Genomic DNA, 18,785 nt, shown 5'->3' on the forward strand with positions numbered 1-18,785 from the left:
TATAAACCTGGTAGAGAGATCTGGGTCAAAGGGTATAAAAAAATTTTTGGTCACTTTATTTACATAGTTCCAGATTTACTTTCCAAAACAGTTATACTGATTCACAGCTCCAACATCAGGGTACTAGTGTGCCTCTCTTCTCCCTCCCGACGCTGGCTATTCCCATTTTTTGTCATCTTTGCCTGCTTTGTGGGTATAAATGGAAACCTTGGTGTTGTTTTGATTTATATTTCTCTCTTTGGTGATTGGAGCATTCTTTGACATAGTTTTTTCAGTTCTTTTGAGAACTGTTTGCTCATGTCATTTGACTACTTATTTATTGGGGAATGGCTTTAGGATTGGAGAATGTGGAGAAGCGGGGTAACTGGATGGTGAGGGGATTTAAATGACAAACTAAAGACCTTCTGAGTTTTGTAGAATATGGGCTGCAGTGGAGAGAGGATTGAGGCGGGGTCCTTAATTAGAAGGCACCAATTACAGTAGTAATGGTGCAGTCAAGAGTTTATGAGGAATTAGGTGGTGGCCGTGTGAGAGATAAGGTACCGTTTCTGGGAGTTGTTGTGAAGTGAGAATTTGCTAAGGGATTGGACTCCTAGAGGTCTCAGTGAGGACGCCTGAATTGGCAGTTTGGGTATGAGGGTTGGGCTGTAGAGGGGAGGGATTCTAGTGCCCTTGGCAGTCATAGGATAGCTCAGAAGAGGGAAGGATCTTGGTGGGGTATGGAGTTTTGTTTTTTATATGTCGAAGGATGTCTGTTCTGGGATACGTGATAATTCTGGTTTTGTAGATCAGGAAATTTAAGTTCCAAGGTCTTAAAGCAAGCACTAGAGGCCAGCTTGTCTTACTACGTCTTCTAGTCTAGTGTTACTGGTGCCGAACTCCCCTCATCAAAATTGAGCAGTTTTAAAGAGGCTTTTAGTTTATATGGTGATGTATACTCTGCAGAAAAGACTTAGATTTCATCAGTGAGTGATTGTCTTTTCTTTTAATATAACTAATGTAACCATTTGCTTTGAATCTTGACAAACTATTTCGTATCATAGTCTTAAATGATAATTTGAAAGTTACGGACATTTTAAGTTGCTATTTTAAATTTGGTATTAATTGTTTATTGGGACAGTTTCAGTGATCTTTTGAGATATTGCATATAAAACATCCTGGTTTTATGGTTTGGCAATTCTGTTTGAAATACTTGAATGCTTAAACCAAGGACCTGTTGCTCTATAGGCAGTTTCCAAAATACTTGTGCCTGTCTTTCTCGTAGCTCCAGGAGTGTGCTCGTCTTTGGATATTGTAGGGGTCAAAAGCAGACTCCCACAGATGAGATGGGACTCATATATTTTACCTTATTCATTGAAATGTTCTGGTAGAAGTTCTCTCTTTTCCCTATTTCATTCCTCCTTTCTAGACCAATATAAAGTAACGAAGATTATCATTCTATTGGTGGCTAAGCAGGTAACCACCCAGAACTCCCTGAAAAATTCTGGCCATGGAACCAAAGCTTTAGTGAATAAATGTAGGTTTCGAGCTTGTGAGACTTATACAAAGATAATGGTGACACTGATCTGGACTTTGGGGCCAGAATTGTTAATTTGGAAGAAATGAGTCTAGTTCAGCATGTTAAGTGACTTGAAGTTCTTTAAATGTTGTGGGGAGGAATACTTTTACTTTTGAGGGGCAGAGACCAGCTTTGCATACTGAAAACCCCTCAAACTCTTTGCACCACGTTTTGCATGTGTGCTTGCTTGTGTATGTATAGGGTCTTCAGATGTACCTTTGAATGCATTAGAAACAGCAGCATGGTTTTGGGGTTACATCAGATATGCTTCATTTGCTTTTAATATGAAAATGTGGCTAATGACCATCAGAGTTAAATTATAGAAAAACTTTTAAAAGAAACTATATGTTTTTATTCTTGGTCTTTGCATTTCATTTCTTTTGAACGTTTGGCGTGTACCTACTCTGAACAGGGCTCTGGGGATTCAGATGGGGAAAATAAAACAATCTCTGCTCTTGAAGAAGCAACTTTGGGGAAGAGTTCACAGAAAGTGGTCAAACAAAGTACTAAAAAGTAATTCCTAGAAGAAGAGGGCCTTGTCGGCTGGGTGAAGGAGTCATTAAGGGTAGAGGAGGTAGTACCTGTGCTGTGCTTTGAAAGAATTAAAGAGCGTTGATTAAGAAGCCACCATTTGCCAGGGCCTGTGAGGTGCTGGCTATACAGACCTCAAAATGAATTACTCTGTCCTTAAGGAGGTTAATTTGTATATGGGGAGATACCATATGCAAATTACACACATATACACACACACACACACGCACACACACACACACACAGAATATAGACCAAATATAATAAAAAAGAGACATTAATAACTAGGGTGGGGGTCAGGAAAGTCTTTAGGTAAAAGCTAAGCTTTGAAGAAAACTAGTGATTCTTACAGGCTTTGGTGAGAAAGTAGTGTAAAAGCATGGAGATGGGAGAGAAATGAGGCTGGAGCCAGGTTGAAGAAGGGCTCTGTTTGTTTTGTAGAGATAATAGTGCAGCTAGCGTGGATGAGGGGCTAGGGAGGAGGAGGATGGGCAGTAGAGGCATGGAAGTCGGAGATGCATGGTGTGTACTGAAATGGCTGGGAGGCCACTTGGACTGAAATGGAGTGTGAGTGGAGGAGAGTAGTGTGAAGTCTTACTGGAAAGGCACGTGGGAACCAGACTGTGGAAGACTTTAACTGGTAGGCTGAGGAGGAGTCAGTGACAATTGTTGAGTAGTGAGTGACACTGTCAGATGTGTGAATATCAATGAGAGCTGGGTGGAAGATGGATTGGAGAAGGCCAGAGACTAGAGGAAGGGAGGTATGTATTGATGATAGGGGTCTACATCAGAGAAGAGAAGGGGCCATCTTAGGAGAGAGGGGACAGAGGTGTACAGGATTTGGCAACTGGATATGGGGAGTGAGAGAGTGAAGAATTGAGGATAGTCCTGGTAGAGAGAGGAGTTAGGAAGAAGAGGGAGGGTTTGAGGGGAAAGCTAACAAGATCAAGCGAAATGGAGTGGTCGCTAGTCACCAAGACTGTGTTGTTTCTGCATTGATAGGTTTCATAGTCTGGAGAGAAAACTTGGCTGTTGTAATTCTTATTTTGGACAAATGTGGACTTTTCAGTTTTCAAGCTATTTGTACACATTTTGTTCCTCATTCCTGTGCGTGCATTACTTTATAAGTATTAAAATATTTAGAAAGTTTAAATGTTTTAGTAACTTATTGTTGCAACAGTGTGATGCAGTGGAAAGGGTGCTGAACTTGGAGTCACAGGATAGGACTCCACTAAATTGCTTCCTGTATGAAGAAGTTAGTGTGTCTAGGCCCCAGTTTCCTTCATAGTAAATGAAGGGGCGAATGGCCTCTAAGGTTCTTTATAGCTCTAGGTCTCTCAGTAGGTCAGGGTGGAAATTCCCTCAGATCTGTCTGCATAAATTATAAAATAACCGCTCAAGGGTCAGAGAGGTCAGACAGCATGCTGAAGGCCACACAATTCCTAGGGGGGGATTTTATTAACTCAGGTCTTTTTTCTGGTCAAGAATGTGCTGTGTCCCACTGGGAACACAAGTAAGAAAAAGAGCCCTGGCTCTTAAGAAGCTTACAATTTAATGCAGGAAGATGACATGCAGAAAGAAGTTGAGAAGGTTGCAGAGGAGAACTATCCCTTTTACATACAAAAGTTAGGTCTCCCAGTGGCATAGCTGCTCCTTTTTATGTCCTGTTGTAAACAGAGAGAACCCTAGTAACCTATGTGAGTTGTCCTTTTTTTTTCTTTCCTTTGTATTTTAAAGTATTTCAGTTTTGTATTTTAAAGAGCAGCTAGAACTTTGAGTACTTCTTAGATTCTACAGACAGAATTCAGTTTTAATGAAAACCATTGTATACAGTAAATTTTTATTGTATAATAAAGTTTCTGTGTAACTGGTTTATCTACTAAAACTAGCTAGGTGTTACCTGTCATCTCTGACTCATCACTCTGGTGAATACAGCCAGTTTTGTTGGGAAAAACAATCCTTTTTACCATCTTCACTCTTTATGGAATAGTCAGAGTATTTGATGAAGCTCTTTTTGCTTTGCTAAAGATGTTAATATAACTGTAATTGTTGAGTTTCTAAAAAGACCTGATTTAAGAATGCCGAAAGGTTTTGACACTGTCTCCCCCACTTCTTCCTCCCCATGGGGCTGCTTGAGACAGTGACAGTGGTGACCTGAGTTGACAGAGCCATCTCATGGACTTCTGAGGGACTTGTCTGACCTCCTGTTTTTCCTGCCATCCCCATGGAGAGTGTGTGCGCATTGAGCTCCTCCCAGCCTTACCTTCATAGCTCACTTCTCTTTTTTTGCATGCTTCCTTTTAAAGTCATGCCCTTCATCTTCCAACTGTTGTTACTCTCGAAGGTCTTTTTTCTTATTGCTCTTCTTCACCTTTAAGAGTCAAAAGCTGATCTCTAAGCAGGGCCAAGTAATATAAGGGTGCTGTGATAATATACTTTTATCAGGCAAGAGGAAAGCTACAAATTTCCAAGTTATATTTTTAAAAATTGCCATAAATTTCCAAAACCTTTGAAAGTACTTAGAAGTACCCTTTAGAAGGTTCACAAACATACCTTCTCATAATAAATGTGCTTTTACTCAAATATTCAGGAAAGGGAGAAAAAAATCTTAAAATTTTATTTTAATTTAATTTTGCTCTTGTTTAATGATTGGAATCAAAACTATAGTTTTCTTGCTATTTTTCTTTTTGGTAAAATATACAATACATTCATTACATCATTAATAAATTAATCTTTTGTGAGCCGACTTGGTACACTAACATAATTTATAACAGTACTTCTGATCTCTCTGTTGACCTCTAATCTCTTATCTCAAACTGCCTTTCAGACATCTTAAACTGGATGTGCAGTAGACATCTTAAATTCAACATGTCCAAAGCCTAACCTATTATCTTTCCCGATAAATCCTTCTCCACCTTCCCTCTCCCCTCTTACTGTGTAGGGCAACACCATCCTCCCACTCCCTGAGGCCTATAGCTTAGGAGTCATCCTGGATTTCTTACTATTTCTCATCTTCCATATCCAAACTGTTGCCAAGGCCTGTTGAATTCACCTTTGCAATATCTCTTGAATACATCCCATTCTCTGCTTTGACATTGCCACCATTTTAATGCACACCCTCATCACCTCATGCTCGGACTATTACAATACCCTACTGGTGAGTTTGCCTGCCTTAAGTCTCTACCCAATCCATCTTCCATTTTCAGCCGCCAAAGTGATTTTCCTGAAGCTTGGCCATCTCATCCCCCTTCTCAGTAAATTCAAGTGGCTCCTTATTGCCTCCAGGAGCAAATAAAAAATGCTTAGTTTGGCATTCAGAACCCTTCATAACTTAGCCCCCCTCCTACCTTTCCAGTCTTCTTAGGCTTTACTCTCCATTTTGTATTCTTCAGTCTGGTGACATTGGCCTTCTTGCTGTGCCAGGAACAAGACATTGTATTTCTTGTTTTGGGTCATTTTCTCTGGTTGTCCACCGTTCCTCAAATGCTCTGCCTCGTCACCTCTGAGGAGGTTGGAAAAGTTTTACTGTAGAAGGTGGGATTTTAGTTGGAACTTATGAGAAGCCAGGAAGCATCTCAAACCCAACATGTCCCACACCAAACTTGTTATTTCCCCTCTTAAACTGAGGGCTCCTTCTAACTTCCCTATTTTTGTTGAAGGTCAACCAGGTTTGAAATCCCTTTGTACCTAAACTCCTCATGAAGGACTTTTCCAATAGTTATTCCACTTTCTCTCCTCTTATTGTCTTCTCAACCCCTTACCATCTGGCTTCTGACCTGACATATATCATTCGACTGAAATGGATCACTCCAAACTTACCCAGTGATCTCTTAGTTGCCAAATACAATGGTCTTTTCTCAATCCTTATTCTCCCTGTCCTCTCTGCAGCCTTTGACACTTGATCACTCTCTTGTCCTTGATACTTTCTTCTCTCTCTTGGTTTCCTCTTGCCTATCTGACTACTTCTTTTCTGTCTCCTTTGCTGGATCCACTTCCAGATCATGCCCTCCAGTCATATGTCCCCACCTCTATTCTGATAATTCTCAAATCTGCCTTTCTGCCCCAATCTCTCTGCTGATCTTCAATCTCTCATTTCTCCTCCAACAGCCTCTCAACATCTTGAACTAGATGTTCAATAGACACCTTGAACTCAGTCTGTCCAAAACAGAACTCCTTATCTTTTCCTGTTAAATCCTCACCTCCCCCTTTTCCTATTCCTTGTATAGGCAGGGCAACACCACCTCCCCAGTCTCTCAGGCTGGTAACCTAGAGGTCATTTCGGGTTCTTCACTATCTCTTATCCTTCAAGTCCAAGCTGTTGCCAAGGCCTGTCAATTTTTATCTTTGCAACATCTCTCGAATATGCCCCTTTCTCTTTGACATTGTGCATAACTCTGTTGAGTCTGCCTGCCTCAAGGTTCTGCCCATTCCAGATTCGTTCTTCCTTCCATAACTAAAGTATTTTTGCTAAAACAAAGGTCTGATCACATCACGTTCTTCCCCCCCCCGCCCCCCCAAAAAGCTCCATTGCCTCCCTCTTAGCTCCAGGAGAAAATACAAACCATGCTCTTTGGTATTCAAAGCCTTTTGTTACCTAGCTCCCTCTTTCCTTTCCGGTCTTCTTGCACCTTACTCTCCAGTGACCCAGGCCCCCTGGCTGTTGTAAACCAGACTCTCCCTCTCCTGCCCCTGGGCATTTGGTTTGACTGTCACTTTGCAGGGAACATTCTCCCTCTTGAGACCTGTTTGACTGCAGACCTGCCTGATTTGTACAGAAAGCCTTCCCCGACCCTTCTCAAATGCTTTCCCTCTTTTGATTATTTCCTGTTTATCCTGTATGTCCATATTTGTTTTTGAGTTGTCCCTCCCATTGGATCTTAAACTCCTTGAAGACAGGAGCTGTTTTTTTGTCTTTCTCTGTATCCCCAGCTTTTAGTACAGTGTTTGACACGAAGCCAGCCCTTGATAATGTTTATTGATTGATTATCACTCTTCACTCTCCCTTATCCCCTGTATCCAGTCAGTTGCCAAATCTTATTGATTACCGTTCCTCAGGAAGGACACAAGTATCGAGTGCCAGGGACTGAATTAGGTGCTTTACAGCTATCTCCTGTGATTCTGATGGCAACCTTGTGAGGTAGGTGCTATTATCGTCCTCATTTTATAGTTGCAAAAACTGACACAGAGGTCAAAGCGATTTGCCCAGAGTCACACAGCTAGATTTGAACTTAGGTCTTCTGACTCCAAGTTCAGAGCTCTATCTGCTGGCTGACCAGTATTTCTCACATCTTCACATTTTCTCTGTGCATACCACAGCTCTTCATCTCTCTCCTAGACTTTCAGTGGTCTCCTAGTCTCTACATCCAACCAGTCTTACACATCTCTGCCAGACTGGTAATGTTATAAGCATAGATCTCATCCTACCGTTTCCATATTAAAGAAACTTTAATGACTTCCCATACATAGCCTTTAGGGTAAAACACTTCTTTATCTGGCATAATGCTTCATAGTACTGGCCCCCTCCATCCCTGCACTGTACTTTAGAGCAGCTGTGTGGCCTCGTAGAATAAGGTGGTAGACTTGACATTAGGAACAGCTGAGTTCAAATCTGGGCTAATCACATGTCGACTCAGTTTCCTCATGTCAAAAATAGGGATAATAATAGTGCCCACCTTACCAGGCTGTTGTGAGAATCAGTTGAGATAACTTATGTAAAGTGCTTTGCAGATTGTAAAGCATCATACAAGAGCTTTTTGTCCTCCTTCTCCTCCTCTTCATGCTTCTCTCCCCTCACCCCCACTTTGTGTCTAGTCCTCCATGACTGGAGTGGCCAGTCTCCCCTTGTACCTCTCCTTCAGAGGTTCTGTGCTGATTCCTCCAGTTACTACTTCCGCTCTCATCATTGTGTATGTCTTTTGTATGTATCTTGTATTTACTTGTCTATTAATCTCTTCCCTCCTACCCCTCCTCACCCACCCTCCCCGTTGTTGATGAATTTAGCTCAGAAGATCTTTGACTTTGGTCAAATCATGTAACCTCTCTATGTCTTTTCTTCATCTATAAAATTTGGGTAAAAATACTGAGCAGTATTTATCTCAAAAGGATTTTTGTAGGGAAGACAATATTAACTGTAAAGTGAAATGTGAAGGTGAGCAGCTGTTATTTATTCTCATAATTTATGTATAGCTGTAAAAAGTTTTTTTATTTTAAAACTCTGATATTGTGCCTAAACAGGAAGTCTTAGCATTTTACAAGGCTATAGAGAATCATAATTTTAATTAAATAAACTGCTTTACAAATTGTAGGTGAGCTGGCATTTAATGTTTCTAGGTTGATTCGAATTTCTTGATAATAAGTAAAAAATAAATGTCTATTGCCCACAGTCATTTTTTTAAAACATGTGTGATTTTCAAAAATAATCTGTTTATATGTCCACTTCCTTCTTTTGAACTAACTTTCCCTCCTCCTCCTTCCCCCTAGGTGGATTCTCCACTGTGTTTCTGGTACGGACACATGGTGGGATACGTTGTGCATTAAAGCGAATGTATGTTAATAACATGCCTGATCTGAACATCTGTAAAAGAGAAATAACAATTATGGTGAGTAAGAGAATAATTAAACCTTTGAAATATTTGTTGTGTACTTATGTAGCATCGAATGACTTTCATTAAAGCTCTTAAAATTTGTTTACATATACCTGATCCCCTGACTGTTGTTTAAATAATGCAGGAAAAACAGTTAACAAGCATTTATTAAACATTTACTTTATGCCAACTACTGTGCTATGAAAAAGGAGAAAACAAAAACAGTTGCAGCCCACAGGGTGCTTCCATTCTAATGGAGCTGACAGTACTTATAATTAGGTTTATACAAGATGTGTTGTTTTGGTAAAAGGTATAAGCCTCATCTTGGTGATAGGGGAGGAACTCCCTTCCGTGGGGGGAGAGAAGGGGGGGGTGGGCGCAGGCCTTAGAGCAGAGTCCAAGGCCCTTAGCATTGGTCAGGGCTCTTGGATCAGTGGCTGTGGTGAGAGAGAGGAATTCCTTGTCACTGAGGCACTGGGTTCAGGCCCTCAGCTCTTGTTTTCAGGAAGTCTTGCCCATGAATTTTTTCTTTTTTTGGCTAGGTAATGGGGTTAAGTGACTTGCCCAGGGTCACACAAGCTAGTAAGTGTTAAGTGTCTGAGGCTGGATTTGAACTTAGGTCCTCCTTACTCCAGGACTGGTGCTCTATCCACTGTGCCACCTAGCTGCCCCAGGTCCTGCCCATGAAGGTGCAGCTATCAAGAGTCCTGGGCCCAGCCTGGTCAGTGACTTAGGGACCTAAGGGGCAGGGAAAAGTTCTCTTTCTCTGGCTTTTGGGGTTGAAAGTGCCAGCCCTTGTTCTCTCATCCTGCCTGTGGAGTTGGAGTGGTACAGAGTCCTAGTCCCAGCCCTGGTTAGTAACTCAGGAGCTCGGGGGAGCCTGAATTGGTGGTCTGGGCTTTGCCTTTGCAAAACGCAGAAGTGCTTAGGTGGAATTCTGACAGGAAGGACTACTCCAAGAGGCATTACCAGAGGGTTTATTAGTGACCCACCCACAGTCCCCACTGCCAGAGGCTGGTGGTGGACTTGAGCAAGATCTGGAGGAAAATGAGTTCAGATCCTGCTTCTGACCCAGTGCCCGTGCTGCCTAAGGGCTTCAGGCAGGGAGTTCCTGCCACTGATGGAATCACGTCTTATCCTTCCCCCAGAACAGTGGCAGCTGTGACAGCAGAGACCCACTGTAACAGATTAAGCGCAGTCAGTTCTGAAAACTGCACTACTTTACAGTAACTCAGAAGCTATGGCCCTTCTGATGCCCACTTCCATAAGCACACTTCAGCTTTTTGTCATGGTAAAGGGCCATGTTTATTGGGTACGTTCTGGTGGAGGACAAGCTGTGAGGGGAGGAGGGGTGCTGGTTCTCGCCCCAGCCCTCCACCCCATTCTGCCATGCCCGAGGCCAGGAGTTCCAACCTGCCCGTCTTGATGTTGAAGCCCTAAGCAGAGGTGGGGAACCTGTAGCCTTGAGACCATGTGTGGCCCTGTAGGGCTTCAGGTCTGTCTCCCCGCTCCCCCCCCCCCAGGCACAGTCCAAGCAGTGGTCTCAGGTGGCTGTCTTTTGTTGTCATATGTGTGTATTTCTTAGTAATTTAATATGTATAAAACAGTGCTAGCAGTTTTATTAGATTCTTGCATTTTTTTAAATGTGTCACTGGTGAAATTCTTGAGGGTTGGGCCTGTAAACTCATTTCCCTCATAAATCAGTGTACACTGATGCATGATGAGGTTGGCAGGGCCAATTACACAGAACCAGAAATTAGTCATTCAAAATGGGTTTCTATTTGTTTTTCAAAAGCTTATGTGATATTTTTTTTTTCCATGTAGAGTATTGATTGGAAGGGAACTTTGAGGAGTTTATTAGAAGCACATTGTAGCTATATCCTATTTGTGGCCTCTCTTATTAAATTTGGAGGGAGGTAGTTAATATACTAGGCCAAGTAAAGCCTGCTTAATAACTCTGAAATTAATCTGACAAAATCAGAAGCATTCTAAAAACCTCAATTTTCAGTGTTATAAAATATTTAGATGTTCAGAATTTGGGGGTATGTGTGTGCATGCATGTATGTGTGTGTGTATATATGTATATGTATGCTGTGTTCATTATAAGATAAAATTAGTTACATGATTTGTTTAATGGTAAACTTGGGAATTGGGGGTACCTAGGTGGTCCAGTGGATAGAATGCCGGGTCTGGAGTCAGGAAAACCTGAATTCAAATTCATCCTGAGACACTTATTAGCTATATGACCTTCAGCAAGTCACTTCACCCTATTTGCCTCAGTTCCTCATCTGTAAAGTGAACTGGTGAAGAAAATGGCAAACCACTCTAGTATCTTTGCCAAGAAAACCCCAGATGGGGTCATGAAGAGTCAGACACAACTGAAATGACTTAACAACAAAAATTTGAGAATTAATACTTATATTTTATGAAGTCTTAAGAAGTAAAATTTTGGCCACTTTGGTTTGACAGCAGATAATAAATTGAAACTTCATGGAAAAATAACAGTTTTGATTTGGATTTTTAAAAATTTTAACTTAGGGGTTTTTTTTAAAGCTCTCAATGGTGCATTAAAAAATATAAAGCCATTTCTAGTTTTATTTTTAAAAATTAAAACAGTGGTCATCTTTTACACTTTCTCTCCCACCCCATGGGAGAAGGAGGAGATGAACAAATTCTCTGTTACAGATAAGCAGTCAAGCAAAACAAATTCTCTCACTGGCCTTGTCTGAAAAATACATGTCTCCTTTTTCGCCCTGAGTTTATCACCTACCAGTCAGGCAGTGGATAGCATGCTTCTTCATTGGTCCCTTGGACTCATATTTGGTTATTGTATTGATAAGAGTTCTTCCATTTTTCAAAATTGGTTGTTTTTATAGGGTATTTACTATATAAATTGTTCTCCTGGTTCTGCTTATTTCATTCTTTATCATTTTGTACAAGTTTTCAAGAAAGGTCGATCATTTTTATATCATTCTTGTAAATTATTCTTTTGATTCTACTCATTTCACCCTATATCACTTCATATAAATGTTAACATGCTTTTTTAAAAAATCATCTTTTTCCTCTTTTTTTTTTTTAACAGCACAGTAATATTCTATTAATTCATAAACCAGTGTGTTTAGACCTTCCTCAGTTGAGGGACATCCTCTTAATTTCCAGTTTTTTTTCCACTGCAAAAAAGGGCTGATATATTTTTGTACACAGGGTATCTTTTTGTGGTATAAGCCAGTGAGATTAAAGGGTATATATTATTTAGTAACTTTTTGTATAAATTCCAAATGAATTTCCAGAATAGTTGTTCTACTCCCAGCTTCACTAACATTCAGTGTGCCTGTTTTACCACAGCCCCTCCAACGTTTGTCATTTCTTTTTTGTTATCTTTGCCATTATGATGGGTATAAAGTAGAACTTAAGAATTTCTTTATTTTGCTTATCTCTGTAATTATTGGAGCATTTTTTTTTCATTTGGGGAAGTGGAAGAAGGGTTATACCTGACAAAGTGCTTTACAAATATCACCTAATTTCATCCTTACAACAATCCTTCTAGGTCGGTGCTGTTATAATCTTCATTTTGCAGTTGAGGAAACTGAGGCAGACAGATTTAAATGACTTGCCCAGGGTTACACAGTTAGTGTCTGAAGCCAAGGGCGTTAGCTGCTTCGCCAGTTAGCTGCTTCACTGGCTTTGGATAGCTGGTTTTCTTCCTTTGAGAATGGCCTATTCCCCGCTTTAGACAATTTATCAGTTGGTTCTAATTTTCAGGGCTTAGGCCAACCCTATTTTTCTTTTAATTGTACTTTTATGTGTGTTCTTTGCTTATGTATTATTTAGGAAATAGTTTCAGCTGCTGATAGCTTATTATAGATAGAATCTACACTGTGCTTTGCTTTTAGTGATAAAAAACGTGATATTATCTGTATTTTAAGATAAGTGATTTAGTATCCTTCAGCGTACCATTTTTCACGTTAGAGGAAGTGTTGAAGAAACCATTGTATTGAACATTTTTAAGTTGCACACATTCTTTTTTACATTTTGCATCAATAATGGGTAAGATCTTATAGAAAATATAGTCTTACATAATTAAAATTTTTTTTTTCTGGGGAAAAAAAGTTTGAACTCTGATTTAATTGCCTGTCTTACTGGTTTCTGTTAAACATTTAAAACATTGAATTGTGCTAAAGTATTAACAAATGAAAGACAGTGTTATAGTAGACAGGACTTTTGGTTTTGAAACCAGGAAGACCTGATTGGGCTGATGGAGTTGAACTTCTTCCTGGTCTAGACAGACTATATGAGTCTTAGAGAAGGTACCTATCATATTGGCAGAGGGATTTTCCTTGGGGGAGTGGTGGTGGTGTTAATACCCATAAAATCACAGTTCTCCCTATCTTTAGTAATTGTCATATGAAAGGTTGTTCTGAATCCCTAATGATGGTAGTAATGGAAACCAGAGCAAGTCTAAATTTACTTCTTTTGTAACAGATTGGCAAGAATGAGTGAAATATGGTGGTGTTAGTGAGGCTGTGGAAGGATAGACATGGGTATGTATTGTTGGTGAGGCCATGGCTTGATCCAACTATTCTGGGATCAGTTTGGAGTTATATTGGAAAGAGTATGACGTGCTCGTTCCTTGTGGCCCAGAGATCCCAATGCTAGGTATATACTGTAAAAAGATCAAGAATCAGGATGAAGGAACCTATATGCACCAGTATATTATTTAAAATTTTTTAAAAACAATGCTGCTGCTGTTTATTTTTTTTGTGTGCTTTAATTTCATTATTTATTAATTTTTCTGAATTCTAAATTCTCTCCCTCCCACCCATTTCCCACCTACTGAGAAGGCAAGCAATATGATGTCAGTTATACATGTGAAATCGTGGAGAACATTTCTGTATTAGCCGTATTTAAAAAAAAAACAAGAAAAATAAAGAGAGAAAATTATACTTTAGTTTGCACTCAGAGTTTATCAGTTCTGTCTGGAGGTGAGTAGCATTTTTTCATCATGAGTCCTTTGGAATTGTCTTGGATCATTGAATATGTCACAATAGCAAAGTAACAGTTGATCATTGTTACAACATTGCTGTTACTGTGCATAACAATCTGCCAGTTGTTTCTTACTTCACTTTGCCTCAGTTCAGATAGGTCTTGCCATGTTTTTTCTGAGGACATCTCCCCCCCCCTTCTTATAGCACAGTAGTACTCCATCACAATCACACACCACAACTTGTTTAGCTATTCCCCTATTGATGGACGTCCCCTCAATTTGCAGTTCTTTGCCACCACAAAAAGAGCTGCTATAAATATTTTGTATGTATAGGTCCTTTTCCTTTTTCTTTCATTTCTTTGGAATACAGATAGTTGTATTGCTGGGTCAAAGAGTTATATACAGTTTTGTAGTCCTTTGGGCCTAGTTCCAAATTGTTCTTCAGAATGATTGGACAGTTCCCCATTCCACCAGCAGTTCAGTAATGTCCAAATTTTTCCCTCATCCCCTTTCAGCATTTTTCATTTTGGGTAGGGGTGAGTTGGTACCTTAGAGTTGTTTTAATTTGCACTTCTTTACTCAGTGATTTAGAGCATTTTTTTATATGATTATAGATAACTTCTTCTGAAAACTGCCTGTTTATATCCTTTGGCCATTTATCAATTGGGGAATGGCTCTTATTTTTATAAATTTGGCTCAGTTCTATACTCAGTATTTATTTGAGATATGAGGCTTTTGTCTGAGAAACTTGCTGTGAAAATTTTTTATATTACTTCATTGTCATTGTCTATGTATGTTTTGAGCAAAACATAGTTTCCGTGATGATCTCTTTTGCTTTTGCTCTGTTTTATTTGCTTTGTCTGAGATCAAGATTGTTACCCCTGCCTTTTTTGAGTTTAGCTGAAACATTGGATTCTGCTGCAGCCCATTATTTTAACTCTGTGTCTGTTTTTATGTTTCAAATGTGTCTCTGGTAACCAGGATATTGTTGGATTCTGATATCTAATCCATTCTGCTCTCTGCTTCTGTTTTATGGGTAATCTCATTCCTTTCAAATTCACAGTTAGGATTACTGTATATTTCCTTCCCTCCCGTTTTCTTCTGTTTCTTCTCTCTCTCTTTATCCTGTCCCTCCTCAAAAGTCTTTTTTGTTTCTAACCACTGCCTCCCGTAATCTGTCCTCCATTTTATCACACACACCCATTTTATTTCTTTCCCTTCCTAGTTCTCTATTGGATGAGTTACACAGCTGAGTCTGTTTATATTCTTCCCACTTTGAACCAACCTCCAATGAGAACAGGGTTCAAGCATTGCCTGCCACCCCCCAGTTCTCCACTGTAAAAGCTTTCTTGCACACTTCTTTTATGATAAGGTTTTCTCTATTCTACCTCTTCTTTCCTGCTTTTCCCAGTGCATTCCTTTTTCTCACCTCTTCATTTTTTTAGGAAATCAAGGTGACTCACACCTATGCCCTCTGTGTAAATGCCTTCCAACTGCCTTAATAATGATAAAGTTCTTAGGAGTTACATGTATCTTCTTTCCATATAGGGATGTTCACAGTTTAACTTTATTAAACCCCTTATGATGATTCTTTCGTGTTTACCTTTTTATGCTTCTCTTGAGTCTTGTGTTTGAATGTCACATTTTCTGTTCAGCGTTGATCTTTTCATCAGGAATGCTTGAAAGTCCACTATTTCATTAAATGCCCTTGTTTTTTCCCCTGAAGAATTACACTCAGTTTTTTCTGGGTAGGTGATTCTTGATTGTAATCTTAGCTCCTTTGCCTTCTAGAATAGTCATATTCTAACCCTTCTGCTCCTTTAATGTGGAAGCTGCTAAATCTTGTGTGATCCTGACTGTGGCTTCGCAGTGTTTGAATTGTTTCTTTCTCACTGCTTGAATTATTTTCCCTTACCTGGGAACTCTGGGTTTTGGCTATAATATTCCTAAAAAGTTTTCAATTTGGAATCTCTTTTTGGAGGTGATCGGTGGCTTTTTTTTTTTTGTCTAGGCATCACACAGCTAGTAAGTATCAAGTGTCTGAGGTCAGATTTGAACTCAGGTCCTCTTGACTCCAGGGCAGGTGCTTTATCTAATGTGCCACCTAGTTACACTGAGGTGGATTTTTTCAATTTCTGTTTTACCCTCTGGATCTAGGATATTGGGACTAGTTTCCTTGATAATTTCTTCTGATAGTCTAGTAGTTCTTAAATTATCTCTCCTTGATCTATTTTCTAGGTCATTTGTTTCTCCTATGAGATATTTCATATTTTCTAATATTTTTTCATTCTTTTATTGTTTCTTAATGTCTTTTGCCCAATTCTAATTTTTAAGGAGTTATTTTCTTCAGTGAGATCTTGTATCTCCTTTTCCATTTGACCTATTTTGCTTTTTGAGGTGTTATTTCTTCAGTATTTTTTTTGTACCTCTTTTACCAAGCTGTTAATCTTTTCATAATTTTCTTGCATCACACACCTTTCTTTTCCCAATTTTTTCTCCACTATTGTCTCTTTCTGTAATTCTTCCAGGAGTTCTTGTTGGGCTTGGGTCCAAATAGCATTTTTCGTTGAGGCTTTGTAGGTATTTTCACGTTGTTGTCTTCTTCTGAGTTTGTGTCTTGGTCTTCCCTGTCGCCATACCAACTTTTTATGGTCACGTCGTTGTTGATGTTGTTCTTGTTCATTTCCCCAGCCTATTTCTTGACTTTGCCCTTCGTATTAAAGTCGGGTTCTGCTCGCCTTGGGGTGGAGAGGTGTTGTGTCAAGCTTCAGACTTTTTTTGTGCTGTTTTCAGAGCTTGTTCTGGGGCTCTGCAAGTTTTTGGTGTTTCCAAGGTGACGTGATCCCGGTGTAGTTACTGCTCTGTGGTCCTTACCCAGGAATGGCTCCTGCTCCCCTGCAGGACAAATACCAGTGCTCCTCCTTCCCTTGGAACTGAGATCAGGACCCCTGCTCCCTTGTGACTGACCACTGGCACTCTTCTCTGCCCTGGAATTGTGACCCAAAACTTCCTGTGGGCAATAGAGCTGCCAGTTAGCATCAGCTGTGCCCAGTGCCAGCGAAGGGGTCCCCTGTCATCTTTCTGATCAGTTTTCTGACCCCCTTGCCTCTCGGCTGTGAGCTCCTGAAGCTGCTGCTGCTGGCACTGTCTGGACCTCCTAAGTTTTCTTAGGCCTGAAAAAAATGTCTCACGTTGACCTTTTGTTGATTCTGATGCCTTCCTAAGTCACTATTTTAAAGATTTGGAGGGGGGGGGATGTTGAGAGAGTTCAGCTGGTTTGCTGCCCCTAGTTGCCATCATCACTCATCCTCCTACCAGTGTATTCTCAGCATTTTTTGTGGTATGTTAGGAACTGAGGGCTGGTTATCCATCAGTTGAGAGAATGGCTGGGCCATTGGTGAATACATTAGAATTTGGAGGGGAGGACTTGAGATGCTCTAATGTAAGCGGGGAGCTGTAGTGACTGGGCGATAGAGCTAGGAAGGAGCCTTCCTCCCTCCTTGGCTTGGTTGGGCTTACTGGGTGTGTAGACTGGCCCACAGATCTAGTACTGCTGGGTTCATGTGTTGTGTGGTTTGGCTTTCTAGGTGGGGAAGGATATATTTGGAAATGTAGGTGGTGTCGGAGTGGTGGATAGCAAAAATTTAAAAAAAAGTAGCATTTCTAAAATGGAAGGAAGTGATTTGGTCCTTTTTATTTGTTTCGTGTTTAAACAGAATGTTCCTACTATTAGGCTGAGAAATGGAGGTGACCCATGGGTTCTTGCAGGCCACATGTCTAGAGTATAAGCCATGTCAAACCCTGTCCATCTTGGTGCACATTCCCAGGAGCTTAAGACCAGCATGGCTGAGTGTGGAGAGACGAGGCCATCTGCAGAGTGCTGAATTGTTTATTTCTGCTGTGCCAGCTCTCAGAGCAGTTTACCAAGTTGTAGAGGAGCCATGATCTCATGTTGGTGGGGGTTTTGCTTGTCACTTTACGTACTGGCAGAATCACAGACACTTGGGACTGTGATGTGAATAGGTAGATAATCTAAGTGTATTCGTATTCCTCTCTAATATGTTAAGGATGAAAATATGGGGGTGGGGGGTGAAAGAGTTTTCCTTTAAGTAACCTTTCCCCTGGATCATATTTTATAGTTTTCAGTCATATAGACAGCCATTATTTCTTTTGGTCTTAGAACAGCCTCTTGAAATACAGGTAGTAAAAATGATTCTGTTTCTGTTTTTTAAATGAGGAGAGTGATGTCCCGAGAAGTGAAAGGCTGTGGTTACTCAGTCAGCACACTTATTAAGTGCCTACTCTCTGCCAGGCACTGTGTCAGTACTGAAGAGAAAAAGGCAAAAGCAGCCCCTGCTCTTGAGGAATTAATTCTAGTAGGGGAGACGGTGGACAAACACTTAACCTATGTAAAAAGTACAAACAGGGTAAATTGGTGCTAATCTCAAAGGGAAGGCAGAAGCCTTTGGGGTGGCTGGGAAGAGATTCTTATAGAAGGTGGGATTTTAGTTGACACTTGAAGGAAGCCAGAAAACAGGTGGTGAGGGAGAACTTTGTACGCAAAGGGGAGAGCCAGTGAAGAGGCACCCATTGGGGGAAATGGAGTGTGTCACTGCATCTTAGAGTAGAGTGGCTGGAAGTTAGGTTGTAAAGTAAATAAGAAAGGGAGGAGAGGGCTGAATTATAAATGTTATAAATGACTTTAAAATCTTAATAGAGGATTTTATGCCATTGGAGTTTATTGAATCCCAGAGGGGTAGGGTGACGTGGTGGGACTTAGATTTTAGGAAGATCGTTTTGGTAGCTGAGGGGCAGAAGACCGTGTAGGAGGATTTGCCTCCTTCAAGTAAGCAGTGTATGTAGTACCTCCTTAGTAGTTTTAAGAAATGGGAAACTGTTTAAAGTGGTCACTGATAACAGTAGGAGACTATTCCAGTCACATACTGTACTGAAATTGCTTTTATAAGTTTCAGTGAACCCTTTATATTTTGGTTAACTTCTTAAACACAGTACAGTTTTCAAGTACTTCTATGATGATTGGCTCCTAGAAAATAAACTCAATATGCCAAATATTTTCAAATAAAACCACAGAATGGCATTTTATTCTAAGAATCTTTTAGTTAAAATC

At 40.2% G+C, this 18,785-nt stretch overlaps 1 protein-coding gene across 1 annotated transcript in view; it reads left to right on the forward strand.

The window, feature by feature from the left end:
• BMP2K (BMP2 inducible kinase) overlaps window positions 1-18,785 on the forward strand; it is a 108,097-nt gene that overhangs the window by 25,774 nt on the left and 63,538 nt on the right. The window contains 1 exon segment of the mRNA XM_020988363.2: window positions 8,570-8,688. Within this exon segment, the coding sequence (XP_020844022.2) occupies window positions 8,570-8,688 (119 nt within the window).

The sequence above is a fragment of the Phascolarctos cinereus genome, unplaced genomic scaffold, assembly GCF_003287225.1.
Source record: "Phascolarctos cinereus isolate Bilbo 61053 unplaced genomic scaffold, phaCin_HiC Scaffold_9;HRSCAF=440, whole genome shotgun sequence".
Classification (NCBI taxonomy): Eukaryota; Metazoa; Chordata; class Mammalia; order Diprotodontia; family Phascolarctidae; genus Phascolarctos; species Phascolarctos cinereus.